Genomic DNA, 21,177 nt, shown 5'->3' with positions numbered 1-21,177 from the left:
ATTCCAGGCCATTTGAGCTCACTGATTCCTAGAATGTCGATATTCACTCTTGTGATTTCCTCTTTGACCACTTCCAATTTGCCCTGATTCATGGAGCTAACATTCCAGGTTCCTATGCAATATTGCTCTTTACAGCATTGGACCTTGCTTCTATCATCAGTCACATCCACAACTGGGTATTGCTTTTGCTTTGGCTCCATCCCCTCATTCTTTCTGGAGTTGTTTCTCCACTGATCTCCAGTAGCATATTGGGCACCTACCGACCTGGCGAGTTCTTCTTTCAGTATCCTATCATTTTGCCTTTTCATACTGTTCATGGGGTTCTCAAGGCAAGAATACTGAAGTGGTTTGCCATTCCCTTATCCAGTGGACCACATTCTGTCATATTAGTAGGATTTTACTACTAATATTAGTAGTTAATTAATATTTACTACTAATAGGATTTAACTACGTATTAGTAGGATTTTAATTTTCCATATATTTGTACTGAAAATCATTATTGATTTGGGATTGTTTTAGCTTTATTTCTGAATTATGCTTTTATAAAGAATCTAAAATTTAGTGTTTAACAGATTGCTTTAACCCAAAATGGCATATTAAAAGTTTCTCCAACTTCTACCCATATTAAGCAATCAATATACTAGAAATCTGTCAGTTTCGGAAGACCTGAACAATTCCAATATATCCTTTAAAGTGTTGGCTTTTATTTACCAAGAGAAAAGAAAATTTTTAATATTAGAACATCTTAAACATCATAAGCTAATCTTTGCATCTTGCATCAACCAACCAGTTCTCAAGGTGACAATGCAGTGCCACCTACTGGTTAAAACACTGCAATTCAAGTTTTGCTTTTTATAACTAAGGATTTTTTTTTTCCTTAGTATTTTCGATCTCTGGTTGGTTGACTCCTCAGATATATGTAGAACCTGTGAATATGGAAGGGCACCCTACTCCAGTACTCTTGCCTGGATAATCCCATGGACGGAGGGGCCTGGTGGGCTGCAGTCCATGGGGTTGCTAGGAGTCAGACACGACTGAGCGACTTCACTTTCACTTTTCACTTTCATGCATTGGAGAAGGAAATGGCAACCCACTCCAGTGTTCTTGCCTGGAGAATCCCAGGGACGGGGGAGCCTGGTGGGCTGCCATCTCTGGGGTCGCACAGAGTCGGACACGACTGAAGTGACTTAGCAGCAGCAGTACAGTATATATATTGTCTTTGCAATGTTCCTAATTAGTACATGAAAGTGACTTAAAAATAAAATTATATAATTGAAAAATCTAAATATTTGCAGATGAAACCACCCTTATGGCAGAAAGTGAAGAAGAATTAAAGAGCCCCTTGATGAAAGTGAAAGAGGAGAGTGAAAAAGTTGACTTAAAACTCAGAAACTAAGATCATGGCATCTGGTCCTATCATGGCAAATAGATGGGGAAACAGTGGAAACAGTGGCTGACTTTATTTTTTGGGGGGGGGGGGTCCAAAATCACTGCAGATGGTGACTGCAGCCAGTTAAAAGACACTTATTCCTTGGAAGGAAAGTTATAACCAACCTAGACAGCATATTAAAAATCAGAGATGTTACTGTGTCAACAAAGATCCGTCTAGTCAAGGCTATGGTTTTTCCAGTGGTCATTTGTGGATGTGAGAGTTGGACTGTGAAGAACCGCTGACCGGTGAAGAATTGATGCTTTTGAACTGTGGTGTTGGAGAAGACTCTTGCGAGTCCCTTGGACTGCAAGGAGATCCAACCAGTCCATCCTAAAGGAAATCAGTGCTGAATATTCATTGGAAGGACTGATGCTGAAGCTGAAACTCCAATACTTTGGCCACCTGATGGGAAGAACTGACTCATTGGAAAAGACCCTGATGCTGGGAAAGACTGAGGGCAGGAGGAGAAGGGGATGACAGAGGAACAGATAGTTGGATGGCATCACTGACTCAGTGGACATGAGTTTGGGTAAACTCTGGCAGTTGGTGATGGACTGGGAAGCCTGGCGTGCTGCAGTTCCTGGGGTCGCAAACAGTCGGACACGACTGCGCAACTGAACTGAATGGAACTATTTTATGCATTTCATAGGTTCCAACATGATTTTTTTCCTTTTATGCTGAAGAAAAAATGTTCAATGATTTGTATTTAACTTACAGCTCCTGTTCCTGAGATAATACTTTTAAAGTTCAAGACTACAGATGAAGGTTCTATCTATGTACTATGACTCTTTCTTCTGTTATTGTAGTTTTAAAAATTTCACATGAATTGTGTTTCTAAACTGAAAACCGAAACCAAACATCTAATGAATATGTACAGAGTGGTCAAGTGCTATCAATGTGCTTGATAACCATACTGTACTTTATGACCCTCAACCGAAGTACATAGCGACTTGTCACTCAGCACCACACACGCTATGAAGTATCGTTGGCGACAGCACTGTAACTTGCAGAGGAAAGAGCGTCTCACACTGTGCTGGCTCTCGATCTCTTCGTGCTTCTGCTGTAGGGCTTGGGAAGCCCGGATGGAGTCTCCAATTCCCCACTGGGCTCTCAGCTGCTCTGATCCAGGCCCTTCAAGCCAATTCACAACCTATGAATGGAAGTGGAGATGAAATTTTAAAATAATCAAAAACCTTTCAAGCTTTCATTCTAATTGGTTTACCCCTCCCAAAGTTCAAATATTTTTAATTTAAATTCTATTTTATTGAACATTGTATTTTATTGTATATAGTAAATGTTTCTTTAGGAACTATACAGCTATAATGTGACAACTTTCCCAAACTTAAATTTGATAAAATGTACACCAGAGCATCGTAGGCTTTCAGCTACCTGATTATCTGCCAGTTAAAAAAATCTGGGATGCTCCCATAAGATAGGATTAAAAACTAACTTATGATGATAAGAAAATCAGAGAACTACAGGATTTAAAATTGGAAGGGGCATCAAAAATGACATTTGTGAAATTTTTTATCTAATAAGAAAAGTGACTTTCAGAAAGATTAAGTGACTTGTTCAAGGTAATAGAACTCATTATTTAGTAACTAAGAGTCACATGTCTTGACTCATCATCTAGAGTTCTTTCCAAAACATCGAAAAAACAGAATGAATTAACTGATAAAAAGATAAAATATTTTTCTCACTTTGAAAATTAAAAACAGAATTATACTACTGCAATACACTCTAGGTGTCTGAAAGACCATCTAAAGTCCCACTGGCACCACTACTCAGAAAGATATAGGGAGGGGACTACAGTTTGCCAAAAGAGCAGCACTGGGTGTTTCTCTTTTGCTAAGTCCCTGAAGCAGTCCATCAGTTCAGGAGATGAGATCCATATGGGATAGATATGGGACACACTCTATAAAAACCTCACACCACACAAGTGTCATGCCCATTGTAAAAGTCACTGAGATCAAAGATGTGCAAAGTTATGCCTTCCATCAAGTTATTAACAGATCTTCCAATCCAGATCCAGAATAATTTTTATTACAAACAATATTGCTGACATAATAACACAGCTGACACTGTAATTTTCATCAAGTTTTCAAGAGAATAGAGCTAGACAGTTAAGATCAAAATCTCATGCAGAAGACGATCAAATTCACATGCAGAAGAAAAACAGGTTTTCTTTACTCTACCCACAAACACATATATTCTAAAACCAGATAGACACAGTGAAGTAATTCTAACAGAAAAAAATATTACCCAGCTCTACCAAGCTAAATTATTATTTAGAAAGCTAAATTCAAAACAGAATTCAACAACAGATATATGGTTATGTCCTAAATCTTAACTTAGCATAGCTCCCCAGAAATGAATAAGGATATCTCTGCAAAGAGTCAAACATGCTTAAGAGGCATGCACACACACATGCACGCACACACACACACAGCAAAGTAATACTAAAGACTCAGTGAGACAGGCTTATCTAATCACAGACCTATAGTGCATTCCATAGCTGCTACAAGGCTAGTATGTATTTATTTTAAAATCTAAGAATTTATGTAGTTTTAATAATTATATAAAAGCACCGCATCATACCTGCCTCCTGAGAAACCTGTATGCAGGTCAAGAAGCAACAGTCAGACCAGACATGGAACAACGGACTGGTTCAAAATTGGGAAAGGAGTACGTCAGGGCTGTATATTGTCATCCTACTTATTTAACTTATATGCAGAGTACATCATGTGAAATGCCAGGCTAGATGAAGCTCAAGTTGAAATCAAGACTGCCGGGAGAAATACCAATAACCTCAGATATGCAGATGACACCAGCCTTGTGGCAGAACATGAAGAGGAACTAAAGAGACTCTTGATGAAGGTGAAAGAGGAGAGTGAAAAAGCTGGCTTAAAACTCAACATTCACAAAACAAAGATCATGGCATCTTGTACCATCACTTCATGGTAAACAGATGGAGAAAAATGGAAAACAGTGACAGATTTTATTTTCTTGGGACTCCAAAATCACTGAGGATGGTGACTGAAGCCATGAAATTAAAAGACACTTGCTCCCTGCAAGAAAAGCTGTGACAATTCTAGACAGGGTATTAAAAGGCAGAGACATCGCTTTGCCCAACAGGTCCATCTAGTTAAAGCTATGCTTTTTCCAGTAGTCAGGAACATATGTGAGAGGTGGACGATAAAGAAGGCTGAGTGCTGAAGAAGTGATGCTTTTGAACTGTGGTCCTAGAGAAGACTCTTGAGAGTCCCCTGGACAGCATGGAGATCAAACCAGTCAATCCTAAAGAAAATCAGTCCTGAATATTTATTGGAAGGACTGATGCTGAAGCTCCAATACTCTGGCCACCTGATGTGAAGAGGTGATTCATTGGAAAAGACCCAGATACTGGGAAAGACTGAAGGCAGGAGAAGACGGTGAGATGGTTGGAAGGCATCACCGACTCAATGGACATGAGTTTGAACAAACTCCAGGATCTAGTGAAGGACAGGGAAGCCTGGCATGCTGCAGTCCATGGGATTGCAAAGAGTCAGACACGACTGAGTGACTGAACAATAACAACAACCCCAACCTGAGGAATAATCATGTGTATTTCCTTTCATTAACTTTTCACATGCATTTCATTTTCATGTGTTACTCCAGATTTAAGTGCTGTAGTTGATTCTCATAGAATACAAGAAATTTCTCTCTTGGGCTCTTCACTTTCATGTGGCTATAGTTGTTACAATTTTCAGTGGCTCTAAACCTCTTTCTTAAGAAGGCCAACCTCCTTGTCTGCCTCACCCTCTTGGTCTCTCATTTGTCCAACCAAACCATCCAATCAACCAACACCACTAAGAGCTAAGCAGGTAATGTCCTACATCAAATAACTGTTACACCTGTTTTCACAGCTCCAGTTCTCTACTGTTGAGCATCTAAGTAATTTAAACATGAATGTTATACAGCAGTTATGCAACAGAATTTTTCTCCAATCCTCTCTATTGTTTCCTTAGAAAATGTTTTCATTGACATCCTGGGTCCAATGATCTTGTAATGTTAACGGCTAACATAAATACATTATAAAATTACTCTCTAAAACACATCTGTATGAAACATTCAAGTCATGAAAGTTTTAACTGAAAATAAACATTCACAACATATATATACTATTGCTTTAATTTGTTTATAATTTTTATTTTCTGAGATTCTTAGTGCAATTTATTGAGAAACACCTACACAGGAGCTCTGGGAGAAACAGTATCTGACAACCAAAATATTTTTTGCCATTTCCAAAAGAACTCTTGCAATGGGGTTCTTGCCCTCAGTTACTTCAACCTTAATGGAAGAGATGAGATGGGTAAATAGTCAAGCAAAACAATGTAGCAATGATTACATTTAATTTGAAATCATTTATGTTTATCACACAACTGGGTTAGAGATGGTAACTAAGAAAAAATCTAGTTAGAGCATAAGAATGTTGGTAAATTCCTAGGTGTATGATACTAACTTGACTAAAATTAGGGGAAAGTTTTCTGGAAACAAAGTAGATGTGATTTATTTTTTGACTTTATATTTTTCTAACATAGATTGGTTTAAAAAAAGAAAGAGTAAGACTTACTGTTTGTTAATAACCAGAGGGGAAAAGCAGAACAACATACTAAATAAAAATCTTTTCATGTGGACTGAATACTCATCTTTGTTGGAATCTCTCAGTGTGGCTCTGTGTAGCATTCAGGATGCAATGTGGCTAGCTGGCATGGCATACGATGTCATACGATGTCATGGATAATGGGCCCTTGCCTATGCATCACCATTTCCTCCTTCACCTGAGCCCACCCTGTGCATCCAGTGCTCCTCAAGGGTGCTATGCTCTCTCACTGGTCTTGCTTTAATATGGGCTGTCCTGCTGCCTGAAATCTTTGAGCCCCTTCTCTTCCTGACCTCTTTTTCATCTTTCAAAATTCATCTCATGCTGATGATTTTGGTCTTACGTTTTCTACTGAACTGTTTATTTTTCTTTTGATCTATTTTTAAAAATGAGTTGTTTTTCATTTCCAAGGGCCTGGATGCTTCTGATTTGTCTGAACTTACACTGTTGATTTCTGGATGTCAAACAAATCCAAATAAAAACAATATTCTTGTGATTACTCTTGTTATTTCTTTTTAATTTTGAAACTTCCTACATAATAAAAAAACTTTAAAAAGCATTATTATAAATTACACATTTTAAAGTTATAATGTGGAGCAATATTCTCAAGCCAAAATCCCTCATTTTTTGCTCCTTTTTTTCCTGTTATATCCTGTGTATCTGATACCCTTAGAATCCTGTTGTTTTGACTTTCAAAATAAAACTGCATCTAAGCCTGCTTCAGGCCTTACCGAGATCCCTGTGGCAGCCTCCCAACCAGGCTTTCTGTTTCTGGTTTTGCACTCTACATAGCTGACTATCGCTTTTAAAATACTTCCATCAAGTTCAAAAGAAAAATCTCTTCAGGTGTGTTTCTAAATACTAGAATAAATAAATTGTGAATGTTTGCTTACTAATAATATGCCATTCTTTCAGGATTTATCTTTTGGTGCCTGTCCCCTTTTTTGTCCTAGTATCTTAAATATTAATATATTCGTAGCTTCCACCTTTTCTACAAGGTTTTAGTACTAGAGAGCAAAAACTCAAAAACAAAAAAGTTTAAGTATTATTTTTGACTCACTGGAATAATCTTGCGGCCATGATTTTCTTTGTTAAATTCATGCTTTCAGAGTCCTAAATTCATCTGCAAACCCCTAGCAGCAGAAGCTCTTTAGAATACAATGTTCCTCAACATCTCCACTTTCTCTGCTTTGCTCTTTTGTATGAGCTGGTTTTGAAGGGGCAGGGTACTAGGCTCCTGTTTGTGTCCACCAGCCTGTGCAAAGTATCACTCTTTCACGAGAGACAGATAAGCAGTTTAGTCTGGAGAAAGCACTGAACATGACTCTGAAATCTGAATTCTGGCTCTGCCCCAGGAGGTGAAAGACTCTGGTCCATCACACCGAAGACGTGTCAATGCTACCTACTGCACAGGACTGTTGTCACGATTACAGTCATTGTACATGAGATACTTGAGCACACAGGATGGTATCAACAGTGTTAGTCTCTTTGCTTTTCTCACTTGTTCTGAAGGAAAAAGTTCCTTCTGTTTATCACTCTTTATAAACTTTGTCTCACATCTACATTTTTACAATAAAATCCATGTATTTCTTAAGCAAATCCCTGAACTGTTTTATTCTATGCTTTTAAAAAACGGAAAGAAGAAGAGAAAGTTTTGGGCTTCCTTGGTGGTTCAGTGGTTAAAAAGCTGCCTTGCAATGCAAGGGACACCAGTTCGATCCCTGGTCCGGGAAGACTCCACGTGCCACAAAACAACTAAGCCTGAGCACAACTACTAACTCCACACTCTCGAGCCTGTGAGCTGCGACTGCTGAGCTCGCGTGCTGCGACTGCGGAGGCATGTGCACCCAGACCTTGTCTGCAACGAGAGGAGCCACTGCAGTGAGCAGCCGCACACGACAGCAAGGAGTAGCTGTTGCTCCCTGCAGCTAGAGGAAGACCGAGTACGGCAATGAAGACTCCATGACACTCTCCCCCTAAATAAATAAATCTAAAAAAAAAAAAGAGAGTAAGTTTTAAGTAAGTGTATGTAAACACTTTGAAACAGGTTTCCATTCACTTGGGGGGACTCATCTGCTTCTCATTTATTATGATGTATTATGAATATAAAAGCTATATAATAGCATTTAAGTATTTTAAACAAGTGGTAAATTATTTCACTGAAAATATCTAAATTCTAAAAAATAAGGATGGAATGAAAATAACTCAAAAATTTTAACTAATGTTAAAATGTACATTATTTTTAAAAACCTAAGACAATATTAAACATTTAAACTTAAAAACTCTAGAAAATATGTAAACTCTAGAAACAAAAGAAGCAGGTTAATATAAATCATGATAACTGGGGAAAAACAACTCATCAGCAGAGAACTTTCAAAGGGCCATAAATTTAAAAATAAACTTTAAGTAGAGCCAAGACATCTCTTTGGCATGCACACACACACACAAACTCAGTTACACAGTCACATGTACATATAGTTTTAATGTATGCTGAAAGTAATTTCCCTTAGAATGCACCATCAGTAACAGGCACACCATAAATGTATGAGTATTTCTAATAAAAATAATGCAAACTGAGGTTGATGCCCCAGTAAACAAGTGTATTTAAATCCATTAATGATGGCGGTTTGCCAAAATGGGTTTGTAAAACTTCATTTCAATCAGGACCTATTGCTCAGTTGATATGAATATTAAAGCAAGCACAGTTTCATGTACAATCCTTATCAATGTAACCTCTCAAATGGTTACGTTTATACGCAAAGTATAACCTTGGACATGTGCTCTTAAAATCCACCATGATAAGTGTCTGAAGAGGCCAAAAATGCATGTGACTATTTAACATTTATTCCCAGCCACGCTGACTTCCAAAAACCACATGAGAGAATTTCTAGATGTATGTGAGGTCAAAACAGGCAGAAGAGCATATCAAGCAAATGTGAAGCCTCTGCCCAGAAGAAAGAATACAGAGAACTGGGATCACAGCCTCCAGCGGTGTACTTATGCAACTGAGAGTGTAGCCTATTTGCATCTACGGTTCCTTTCTACAAAGGAAGAAAATCACATGGATGATTCTAGAAATATTTGCAATGCTAGTCAAAATTACTGCCGTAATCAATAATCAGAATAACGATAGCTTATTTCAGTGATGTGGTATCACCTCCTATCCAGAAGCATGTGAAATCTCATTTTAAAATGTAGTGGCAGCAACACAGAATACTTCTGCATCCATGTGAATCTGATGCTACCAATCTGAACTGTGGAGAATAAGTGACGGAGAGCTGCAATGGCTACACCTACCATACAGTTCATCTATTACAGCTATTGGTTTCTTTTTCATTATGTTCTGTTTTCAGTGATAAGTCACTAAAAAAAGAAATCTGGACAATGTCAACTTTCATTAATTTTACATAAGCAGAGGTAGTCAACTTTATGATTATTTTTACATAAACAAGAAATTTCATTTCCCCCAAATGTGCAAGGTTGAAGATGGTAGTTTATACTGAGTGTGCTGACATGGTATGTTACTAAATAGCTAAACTTAAGTAATCATTTTGGCAAGAAAAATAGATCTTTCCCTAAAATGTGACCTGTGAAAAACAAAGTGTAGAAAACATCACGTGATGAATATTAATTTTCTAATTTACATGTAATGCTCATTAAAAAAAAACGGAATTGAAATGAGGTTGTTTTTAACAACAATCTCATTGCCATCATCACCATCATTTTAAGAATCCTCATCTCTTTTCTCTAGTTTCTTTACTCTTTATCCATTTGAGCTGGTCCATCATTTCAAAAATGCACTAACACCTTTGCCCCTGATCCCACAGAGCAAAGCACAATGCTGGAGGAATCCCATCACCCACATTCTCTGGTGCCTGCATGTTAACAGCCAGCCACATATTCACAGGAACAGGCCAGAAAGTTTCCACCATAAAGTTAAGGCCAACACTACCTAAAAACACATCTATACTTCCATGGTAATTTCACTCTTACAATCTCCACCAAAAAAAAAAAAAAAATTCTCAATCATTTCCACTCCATTTAAACCTCTAATCATCTTTAACCACTGTCCTTTCCAACCCTGCCCTGCCTCCAAACCTCTACCACAAAGCAGATCACGTTTGTCTCTTACCTTACAAAACACACCTCATCACTCAGGAACTCAGCCATCTTCTTAATGCCTGACATACACAGAGGCAACTCTGAATTCATCCCACCCACTTCCCTCCTGTTACAACGGAGTTCTCTCTCTTCCATTCTAAAGCTAATCCCTTCAGTTCTGCTTTGGAGTCCATTCACTTCCACCTTGTCACAAACTTGATAGTATTAATAATTCTTTCCCTCTTGCATATTCAACTCCTCCCTCCAAACAGAAACTTTCCTCCTCCAAACTAAGCCTCTTAATTTTCCATATGACAAAAACAGACAAACAAACAAACTACACTTGATTCCAGTTGGGGGCTGAACTGTGCCCTCAAGCCCCCCTGCCAATACATTGACGTCCTAAGCCCCAGTACTTCAGGATGTAACGAATATTTATTTGAAGACAGGGTTCTTTAAAGAGGCAGTTAAATTAAAATGAGGTTATTAAAGTGGGCCCTGATCTGATTGGTGTTCTTAAAAGGCGACAAAGTTCAAACAGAGACAGGTATAGAGGAAAGATGATGAGAGGAAACGGAGAAGAAGGCTACAGCGTGCCAAGGAGAGGGGCCTGGCACAGATCATTCCCTCATGGTCCTCAGGTAGAATCAATACTACTAACTCCCTGATCTTGGGCTGTTAGCCTCTAGAACAAAGAGAAAACAAATTTCTCAAGTCCGCTAGTCTGTCGTGTTTCCATACAGCACACCTCGCTAATTAACACACTCCCGCTTCTAGTCATCGCTCTATTTCTCATCTTTCCTCCAGAGAAAACATTCTGCATGAGTTCTCTACACTCGGCGTCTCCTCTACCACATCCCGCTCTCATACCTGAGTTCACTCCAGTGCTCCCGGCCCTGCCGCTGCCAGGGCTGCCTTACCAACAACCTGGGTCTTATGGATTCTTAGTGGATGCGTTAAGTCTTCCTCTTATTCTGGCCTTTCAGCAGCATTTGAGAGGGTTCCAAGCTCTTTCCCTGACATATTTTCTTCTTTCACGATACACAGCTCTTTATACTTTTCTTCTTCATCTCTGACCAATCCTTCACTGCCTTCTCTTCAGGAATATGCTCCTCTATCTTGTCATTAAATGCTGGAGTTTCTCAAAGCTCAGTTAAAAAGCCCTCCTCTCATCTACTCAGCTCTTTTCTGGGACAACTCGCACCCCATGAATGTTTTAATTACTATTCATACACAGATGACACACAAGCCCAGATTTCTCATTTCTGGAGCTGTTTGGGACTACCTTTATATATCTTTTCTTAGATGTCTCAAAGTCCCCTGAAATGTCTGCTAAGTCACTTCAGTCTTGTCCGACTCTGTGCGACCCCATAGACGGCAGCCCACTAGGCTCCCCCGTCCCTGGCATTGTCCAGGCAAGAACACTAAACATGTCTAAAATCAAACTCATGATTTTCCACACCTTTTCCCTCTGCACATAAACCCAAGCCCTGTCCAATGTTCCCTAACTAGAGGACACCACCATCCATTAAGTCCTGCAAGTCAGAAATGCTTCATCTCTGATACTGTCTTCTTTCTCAACCTTCCTCCCTTCACTGTCCTTGGGACTTGGCATGGTTGCAGTTTTACAATTATTTCTGTAATTATGTAACCATGTACCAAAAAGTGGGACCCTGTCTGTTTTTACTCACCATTACATTCCACCGGGCACAATGTCACACTACTGTATAATAGATACTCATTTTCTTTTAATAGGTGAGAAAATGCTATTATTAATAAAAACTCATTATGTGCCAAGCACTAAACACTTATTAAATCTTCTTAATCTCTGTTAACAGCCCTATTAAGTAGGTATTATTATCACTGTTGCTGTTTTCCTCAGTTTACTGAGGAGGAAGCTAGGGCGCTGAGAAGTACACATCCTTCCCAAGATCAAACAACTTGGATGTGGTAGAAGAAGGCAGACCCAGGTGACCAGGGCACTTTATACCGCTATGCTATTCCATCTTTAAGGTTTTCAAAGCTACTCTCAAGCTACTTAGCTAAAGTTTATCTGAGTTTAATAAAAGGTATCTTTAATTTATGAATATATCACATAGAAAAAGCTATATATAATTAACACACACTTTCCTGGTGGCTCAGAGGTTAAAGCGTCTGCCTGGAAAGCAGGAGACCTGGGTTCAATCCCTGGGTCGGGAAGATACCCTGGAGAAGGAAAAGGCAACCCACTCCAGTACTCTTGCCTGGAGAATCCCATGGAGGGAGGAGCCTGGAAGACTACAGTCCATGGGGTCAAAAAGAGTCGGACATGACTGAGCAACTTCACTTTCACTTTCTTTCAGAAATCTTCAGTTTGTATGTCATTATCATGATATAAAGCCTAAATCATTTTGCCTGGAATTCAAGATCGTCCATGATCCAGTTCTGTCCTTCCTTTCAAGCCTTCTTCCCCGTGATTCCCTAATGCTCTAGTCAGGGGTCAGCAAACTAGTGCCTGCAGGACAATTCTAGCCTGCCACTTCTTTTTACTTTTTAATAATCTAATCTTACTTTTTATCTATTTTTTATTTTGGCCACATCCATGATATGTAGGACCTTAGTTCCTTGCATTTTGGCCACACCCATGACATGCAGGATCTTAGTTCCTTGACCAGGGATCAAACCGGTGCCCTGGGCACTAGAAGCACGGAGTCTTAACCACTGGACTGTCAAGCAAGTCCCCAGTTGTTCTTATAAATGAAGTTTTACTAGAGCACAGCCAAACACATTTGTTTGCATAATGAATATGCATTACAACAGCAGTTAAACAGCCATAGCTCCAAGAAAACTGTATGAACCAAACAGCCTAAACATTTACTATTTGGCCCTTCACAGAACAAGTTTTCCAACAGCTGTACGAGAATTCTAGACTAGAATCTAGTTCACTGGGAATAAATGAAATAGCTACCATTAGCTGAGTGCTGGGTTCTTTCAACAAAACTTTCAAAAGAGGTCCTGTTATCCCCGTTTTATATGTGAAAGAAAGAAGGAAGAGAAAGAGAGAGAGGAAGGGGAAAAAGAAAGAAGGAAGTGAAACAGGTTCAGGTCGTGAAAATGTACCAGGATCTCACAGCAAATACATGGAGGAACAGGGATTCGGCTCATGCTCATGGACCATGCTTCATGATTACCAGCCCAACACGTCCTGGGACCTACGGCTGGCTTTTTCTTCAGCAGATCCTGGGATTTAATGCTGTTATTATTTACTAATGCGATCCTTTCTCCTCCACAGGATGCCAATGCTCCTTTAAAACTTAAAGTAGAGGTTACCCATTCTTGGGGATAAACTCACGCACTGCCTTTTTCCACTAAGTCTTACCAGATCTCCTGCTACCAGAGGAATGATCCACCCTATGAACACCCACAGCACTGCAGTCACTTCCTCGGGACACCGAACACTCTCTCCCCTCTTAAACTTAGTCTAGCAAAACCCAAATCTATATCCTTCAGAAAAAACACAAGGTGTTTTATATAATAAATACTTAACAAATACTTATCTAATGAATGAATCCATATTAAAAACACTGGGACACTTCTAATCTGGATTGTCAAAGTGGAAAATTTAAGATTTACTTCTTAATAATTCAGCAAATGAAAATCCAAAATGTAGGCTAAATACAGAAATATCTTCCTAAGTACTGATTTTTAGTGTTCTTAGCCTACTTACAAAAATCAATTTGAAAAAGAAATAAAACTTTCTAAGTATTAAATACATTTTATGCTTTCTATCAGTACCATACAGCAACGAAATAATATTACAGCTAACATATCACACATCACCATTTCAGTAGGACAGAAAACCTCTTCATAACGCCCAAATTAACAACAAAAAAAAAACAATGTTATTAGAAATTTAAAGTAAATTCACGGCGAACAATAAAATGTTATTTATTACAAGACTACAAAGACCACAACAGATGTTCCGAATACCTAGTTATTTTTGAAGCTCATTCTGATACAGTAACCTGAGTGCTCAACATCATCACTGTAGAAATAATATGATTTAAATGTCAATACTAATTGACCAGAGGGTCAATACTGAAATCAAATTGATTATATGCTTTTCAGCCAAAGATGGTCAAGTTCTATACAGTCAGCAAAATCAAGACCAGGAGCTGACGGTGGCACAGATCATGAACTCATTGCCAAATTCAGACTTAAATTGAAGAAAGTAGGGAAAACCACTAGACCATTCAGGTATGACCTAAATCAAATCCCTTATGATTATACAGTGGAAGTGGGAAATAGATTCAAGGGATTAGATCTGATAGAGTGCCTGATGAACTAGGGACTGAGGTTCCTGACACTGTACAGGAGACAGGGATTAAGACCACCCCCTTGGAAAAGAAATGCAAAAAAGCAAAATGGCTGCCTGGGGAGGCCTTACAAATAGCTGTGAATAGAAGAGAAGTGCAAGGCAAAGGAGAAAAGGAAAGATATAAGCATCTGAATGCAGAGTTCCAAAGAATAGCAAGAAGAGATAAGAAAGCCTTTCTCAGCAATCAGTGCAAAAAATAGAGGAAAACAATAGAATGGGAAAGTCTAGAGATCTCTTCAAGAAAATTAGATACAAAGGGAACATTTCATGCAAAGATGGGCCCAATAAAGGACAGAAATGGTATGGACCTAACAGAAGCAGAAGATATAAGAAGAGGTGGCAAGAATACACAGAACTATACAAAAAAGATCTTCATGACCCAGATAATCACAATGGTGTGATCACCAACCCAGAGCCAGACATCCTGGAATGTGAAGTCAAGTGGGCCTTAGGAAGCATCACTATGAACAAAGGTAGCAGAGGTGATGGAGTTCCAGTTGAGCTAATTCAAATTCTAAAAGATGCTGCTGTGAAAGTGCTGCATCCAATATGCCAGCAAATTTGGAAAACTCAGCAGTGGCCACAGGACTGGAAAAGGTCAGTTTTCATTCCAATCCCAAACAAAGGCAATGCTAAATAATGCTCAAACTACTGCACAATTGCAGTCATCTCAAACGCTAACAAAGCAATGCTCAAAATTCTCCAAGCCAGTCTTCAACAGTATGGAACCATGAACTTCCAGATGTTCAAGCTGGATTTGGAAAAGGAAGAGGAACCAGAGATCAAATTGCCAACATCTGCTGGATCATGGAGAAAGCAAGAGAGTTCTAGAAAAACATCTACTTCTGCTTTATTGACTATGCCAAAACCTTTGACTGTGTGGATCACAATAAACTATGGAAAATTCTTAAAGAGATGGAAATACCAGACCATCTGAAATGCCTCTTGAGAAATGTGTATGCAGGTCAAGAAGGAACAGTTAGAACTGGACATCGAACAACAGACTAGTTCAAAATAGGGAAAGGAGTGTGTCAAGGCTGTATATTGTCACCCTGCTTATTTAATTTCTATGCAGAGTACATCATGAGAAATGCTGGGCTGGATGAAGCACAAGCTAGAATCAAGATTGCTGGGAGAAATATCAATAACCTCAGATAGGCAGAGGACCTCACCCTTATGGCAGAAAGTGAACAAGAACTAAAGAGCCTCTTGATGAAAGTGAAAGAGGAGAGTGAAAAAGTTGCTTTAAGCTCAACATTCAGAAAACTAAGATCATGGCATCTGGTCCCATCACTTCATGGTAAATAGATGGGGAAACAGTGGAAATGGTGACAGCCTTATTTTTTTTGGACTTTATTTTTTTATTTTTTGGACTCCTAAATCACTGCAGATGGTGACTGAAGCTATGAAATTAAAAGACGCTTGCTCCTTGGAAGAAAAGCTATGACCAATCTAGACAGCATATTAAAGAGCAGAGACATTACTTTGCCAACAAAGGTCCATCTAGTCAAGGCTATGGTTTTTCCAGTGGTCATGTATGGATGTGAGAGTTGGACTGTGAAGAAAGCTGAGCACCGAAGAATTGATGCTTTTGAACTGTGGTGCTGGAGAAGACTTTTGAGAGTCCCTTGGACTGCAAGGAGATCCAATCAGTCCATCCTGAAGGAGATCAGCCCTGGGATTTCTTTGGAAGGAATGATGCTGAAGCTGAAACTCCAGTACTTTGGCCACCTCATGCGAAGAGTTGACTCATTGGAAAAGACCTTGATGCTGGGAGGGATTGGGGGCAGGAGGAGAAGGGGACGACAGAGGATGAGATGGCTGGATGGCATCACTGACTCGATGGACGTGAGTCTGAGTGAACTCCGGGAGTTGGTGATGGACAGGGAGGCCTGGTGTGCTGCGATTCATGGGGTCACAAAGAGTCGGACACGACCGAGCGACTGAACTGAACTGAATTGTAAAAATAGTTTGAATGTCTGGTTTGACATATCTAAAGCTCTCTATATAGTGTAAATAAGGCTTAGTATAAAATCAGGGTACAGAGTAGGAATTACAAAAGAAAACAATTTAGATTTTTAAAAAAATTTAATATATTCAAAACAGACACTTACCTGCATCACCTTCTGCTGAATCTCTTCTAACTGTGTACGCTTACTTCGTTGCCTACAAACTTCCTGGTAGCGGGTATACTGCTCTCGCAGTGAATCTAATAATTTCATAACCTGTGGCTGTGCAAGCAGTTCATCATCCATAGGAGACCATGAGACCCCTCCATCTGAGCCATTAAATCGACGCTGCTGTAATTCGGATAACAATTCATGCCCTTTACAAATGAAAGATACTTACAATTAATATCCATAAAGAAATACAAATCTTATTTCTCAATCTTCTCAATTTTAGTCGCTTGTTTTTAGAATATACCTGCCTATGTTTACCTAACAGGTCTTAAGTACTAAAAAGCAATTTTTCAATTTATATAGAAATAAACAGGAAAACTGCATGTATATATACACATATGGATATACACTATTTAGTTTATCTATACACTATGTTCTGTATCATAACTGTATCATATACAGACAGTCCTTGACTTAGTGATGGTCTGACTTACAATTTTCTGACTTTACAATGTTGCATTCAGTTGAATCCATATTTCAAATTTTGAATTTTCTCTTTTTCTGGGCTAGCAACATGCAGTACGATACTTGTGTGATGCTGGGCAGAGGCAGTGAGCCACAGCTTGCAGTCAGCTACACAATCATGAGGGTAAACACCCGGTATACTGACAACCATTCTGTACTCGCACAACTCTTCTGTTTCTCACTTTCAGTACATTGTTCAATAAATTATATGAGCTATTAAACACTGTATTATAAAATGGGCTTTGCTTTAGATGATTTCACCCAACTGTAGGGTAATGTAAGTGTTCTGAACATGTTTAAGGTAGGCCAGACTAAGCTATGACGCTTGGTACTTTAGGTGTATTAAATGCATTTCGACATGATATTTTCAACTTCTGATGGGTTTATCAGGATGCAACCACGCTGCAACTCAGGGAAGACCAGTGTCATAAATACATACATACCATACACGTCATACTATATAGTAAATATATAGTATACATATGGCATATATATTTTCTAGATCTAACAATCTTTCTATCACATTCTTGTTATTATTGGATTCACTGCTCAGGATACTGTGCCATCCAACATTCTTTCCCTTCAGAGCACAATTACAATCTGGGACTTCATGTCTGATGGTACCAACTAGCATGTTTGTCTGATGGTACTAAACAATACTAAGCAATATGTTGTAGGATTTCAGTATTAATTCATACCCTTAATCATAGAACCTTAGAGAAATGTTGGTGTGTAACAGATGAATGATTAAAGGGACTAAGTCTTCACTACTGGTACAAAATAATATTCAAATAATCTCTATATAAATCTCTACAACATATTAACTGTGAATCATGAGGGGCTATACTAGTGTAAAAATTGAATTCAAAGTTCTTTGATTATAGCAACCTCATGAAGAAAAATAACTCATGCAAAAGAAATTAAAATTATAGAATGTGCAACATCTAAAGCTATACATATAATATTAACAATTTTAAAAGCGAATAAACTATAAATTGTTTTTCTAGGATAATATAACTATAATTATTACTAAGAAGCCCAAAATATAGACATTTAAATTCTTTCCTCTTCAATTTTATTAAAGAAAGTGTCCTAAATTTAAATGGCTTTAAATAATATAAACATTTTTTCTTATGATTTAGAGGTTTTTACCAATTTCTGAAAAATATCCAAGACTGTTTTAAATGTCTCCATTTTATATTTTCTATCTTTGCTTTATGAGCCAATAACAAACAAAAAGGATTCAGTGACATATAAAGATAATTCTAAAATACAAATGTAACAGGTGTCTTAATTCAATGGCTTAAGCAACTTTTAAAACGTTAAATATAAACATATTAGGTATTTTTAATCTAAAGCAATATTTTTACTGACAGTCTATTTTACCGTCTAAACATGCAGTTACTCAGATTACAATTATTTCTTTGTTCTTTCAGGAAGTAAGACCCAAATCATACTAAAAAAACTCAGGAGAACTGAATCTATACAATCAAGATATTCAGAATTTATTTCTTTACTCTTTATCACACTTTATAATTGGAAAAACACCTGTTTTAAAGACTTACGCAGTCTTTCTATATATATACATACATTCTTTACATATATATATATCCATTAAAGTCATTAAGTTCAGAATACCTATTATTTTTTCTATTTTGATGACTGCTACCTTTAATGTTTTCCTTGTGGATATCAATTCCGTTACAGAAGCAGCACTATACAATGGTTTCAAAGACCACAGGTGGAAACCACACTGCCTTGGCTGGAGTACCAAATTTAGCATTGTCAATTGTGTAATCTGCGTAAGTCACCAATCCTATTGCCTCAGTTTCCCCACCTTAACACTCGGATGACAAGAGTGGTGAAGGATAAATGAGTTAGTGCACTTCAAGTGCTTAAAACATTACCTGCTAGAGGACTAGAAGTATGCCCTATTACTAGAAAAATACATTATAAATAAAATTAAGGTATTTTCATTGGAAACAATTCCAACGCATTCCAGACTTTGTGGAACTACTATTTGGGCTGGAATACACAAATCACGCAGCTACGTGCAAGTGAACACACACCACGCGCAAGGCCACTGCTGGTGCTACATGCTTCTACACATACGACTGGCTAGCACGACAAGCGGCTTTGGATTTATACCTTGTTGTTAGTGTTATGGTGACAGAACTTAATAATCATTTCATCTTGAGCAAGTTTTTTAATATCTATAAGCCCTGGCTTCCTCAAATACAAATAGAGAAAATAATACTTATTTTTTCTAGGAGTTGTTATAGGAATGAAATATGAAAATGTATAAAAATACAATGTTAGTAACATATTCCATATTCAATAATCCTCATAGCAACCCAATGAAACACAAGTTTTTATCTTCAAGTCACAGATAAATAAATTCAAATATTTCAAGATAACTGATAATTATTAATAATTTTTAATATTATAGAGTATATTAATATACTGTTAGGTTAAATCAGGGGCAGGGGAGCCTGGTGGGCTGCCATCTATGGGGTCGCACAGAGTCAGACATGACTGAAGTGACTTAGTAGTAGTAGTAGGTTAAACCAAAGAGTAGTTTGAAAAATTTCTTGAGTTTCTACAACATAATACGTACTCAATTCATGTTTATCTTACTGATTAATATATGGCTGATTTAATAGATTATGATTATCAGTAATGAATACGTTGTCTCATCTTACCTGTCTGAAGAACAGTTTCAGGATCAACTGATGGAAGAAAGTTTAAATCCACAGACCTGGCAAGCACCAAAAGAGTAATTTTTTAAAACTACATGTATTTCTATTTATTAATATATAACTTAAGGAAATCCTTTATATATACTTACCAAAACAGGGACATATAAGTATGAAAATCTGAAGTATATTGGCCTACCAGGCTAATTTCTCTTAACTATCAGGAAGTCCATTAGAGATAATTAAACACTAGCAGCCAAAGAAACATTTATGTGATAAATCATAAAATACAATACTTGGAAGCTACAATTTATTGCTATTAACTACAGTATTATTTCAAGTATATCAGAGGAATCCATTGTGTTATTTTCTACTGGATACGTGCTTTAAACTGAAATTTGTCATTATACAGTAAACCCAGGAACATTAACATTAAAAACATGCATGCAGCCATCCTTCAGTCAGAAGTTTCTTAGCTACAGTGATCCCTGAGAGTTGCAAATAGCCTCTGATAATCGTATGTGTGTCCCCTAGCACACGTGCTCTCTTCCCTGTACTAATCACATTTCATTTGCAGCTGAACTATGGCCTTCATTTTTTAAACATATACGGTCAGTGGAGATGATAAAGGAGAGATGCATGGCAAGTCAAAGCCGGGGCCTAGCTACTGTAACAGGTCTAGCTCTATACCTTGCACTTCTGTCAGCTGATCTAGGGCTTCCCCTCTTGTATAGCCCAGGTGCTTCCTAAGGACTGAAATAAGTGATGAAAATTTCCAAGAGGGATTTTGTTATACGGAGTTTAAAAGAGACTATGTAATAACACCTGAGTTCCTTGGGAAGAGATTGGCAAATACAAGATTTCATCTGACACTTTCTGCAGTCACAAGCCATGGTTTCCTAGTGTTTCCCAAAGCACTGAAGGAGATTACTATTAGGTAGGAAAAAAACAGGGTTCCAGTGGCACGTAAGTACAGGAAAATTTACGAAAGCAATTAAACAGGTTTCTTTACTGCAACACTTTCTCAGAACCCATGCATGCGTGCTATGTTGCTTCAGCTGTGTCCTTCAGCTTTGTGACTACCAGGCTCCTCTGTCCATGGAATTTTTCAGGCAAGAGTATGGAGTGGGCTGCCATTCCCTTCTCCAGAGGATCTTTCCCACCCAGGGATCAAAACCACGTCTCTCTTGTCTCCTCTACTGGTTCTTCACCACTAGCACTACCTGGGAAGCCTGTATTCTGTGAATATTCACAGTGATTCCCAGAGAAGGAAACAAACAGCACTAAACTCTATGACTACGAAC

At 38.1% G+C, this 21,177-nt stretch overlaps 1 protein-coding gene and 1 non-coding gene across 9 annotated transcripts in view; one reads left to right on the top strand and one right to left on the bottom strand.

The window, feature by feature from the left end:
- The window catches only part of SESTD1 (SEC14 and spectrin domain containing 1), a 152,302-nt gene that overhangs the window by 31,511 nt on the left and 99,614 nt on the right, over positions 1-21,177 (bottom strand). For all 8 annotated transcript variants that reach the window (XM_045163717.1, XM_006059590.4, XM_044932899.2 and 5 more), the window contains 3 exons: positions 19,880-19,935; positions 16,647-16,858; positions 2,460-2,582 (listed from right to left, as the gene is read on the bottom strand). In XM_045163717.1, the coding sequence (XP_045019652.1) occupies positions 2,460-2,582; positions 16,647-16,858; positions 19,880-19,935 (391 nt within the window). The remainder of the gene's footprint in view (positions 1-2,459; positions 2,583-16,646; positions 16,859-19,879; positions 19,936-21,177) is intronic.
- Positions 12,303-12,375, top strand: TRNAS-GGA. The gene has a single exon. It is a non-coding gene; the product is annotated as a tRNA-Ser (tRNA).

Source organism: Bubalus bubalis, chromosome 2 (assembly GCF_019923935.1).
Source record: "Bubalus bubalis isolate 160015118507 breed Murrah chromosome 2, NDDB_SH_1, whole genome shotgun sequence".
Taxonomy (NCBI): domain Eukaryota; kingdom Metazoa; phylum Chordata; class Mammalia; order Artiodactyla; family Bovidae; genus Bubalus; species Bubalus bubalis.
The sequence above is the reverse complement of the archived record's forward strand: the minus strand, read 5'-3'. Positions and strand labels throughout refer to the sequence as shown.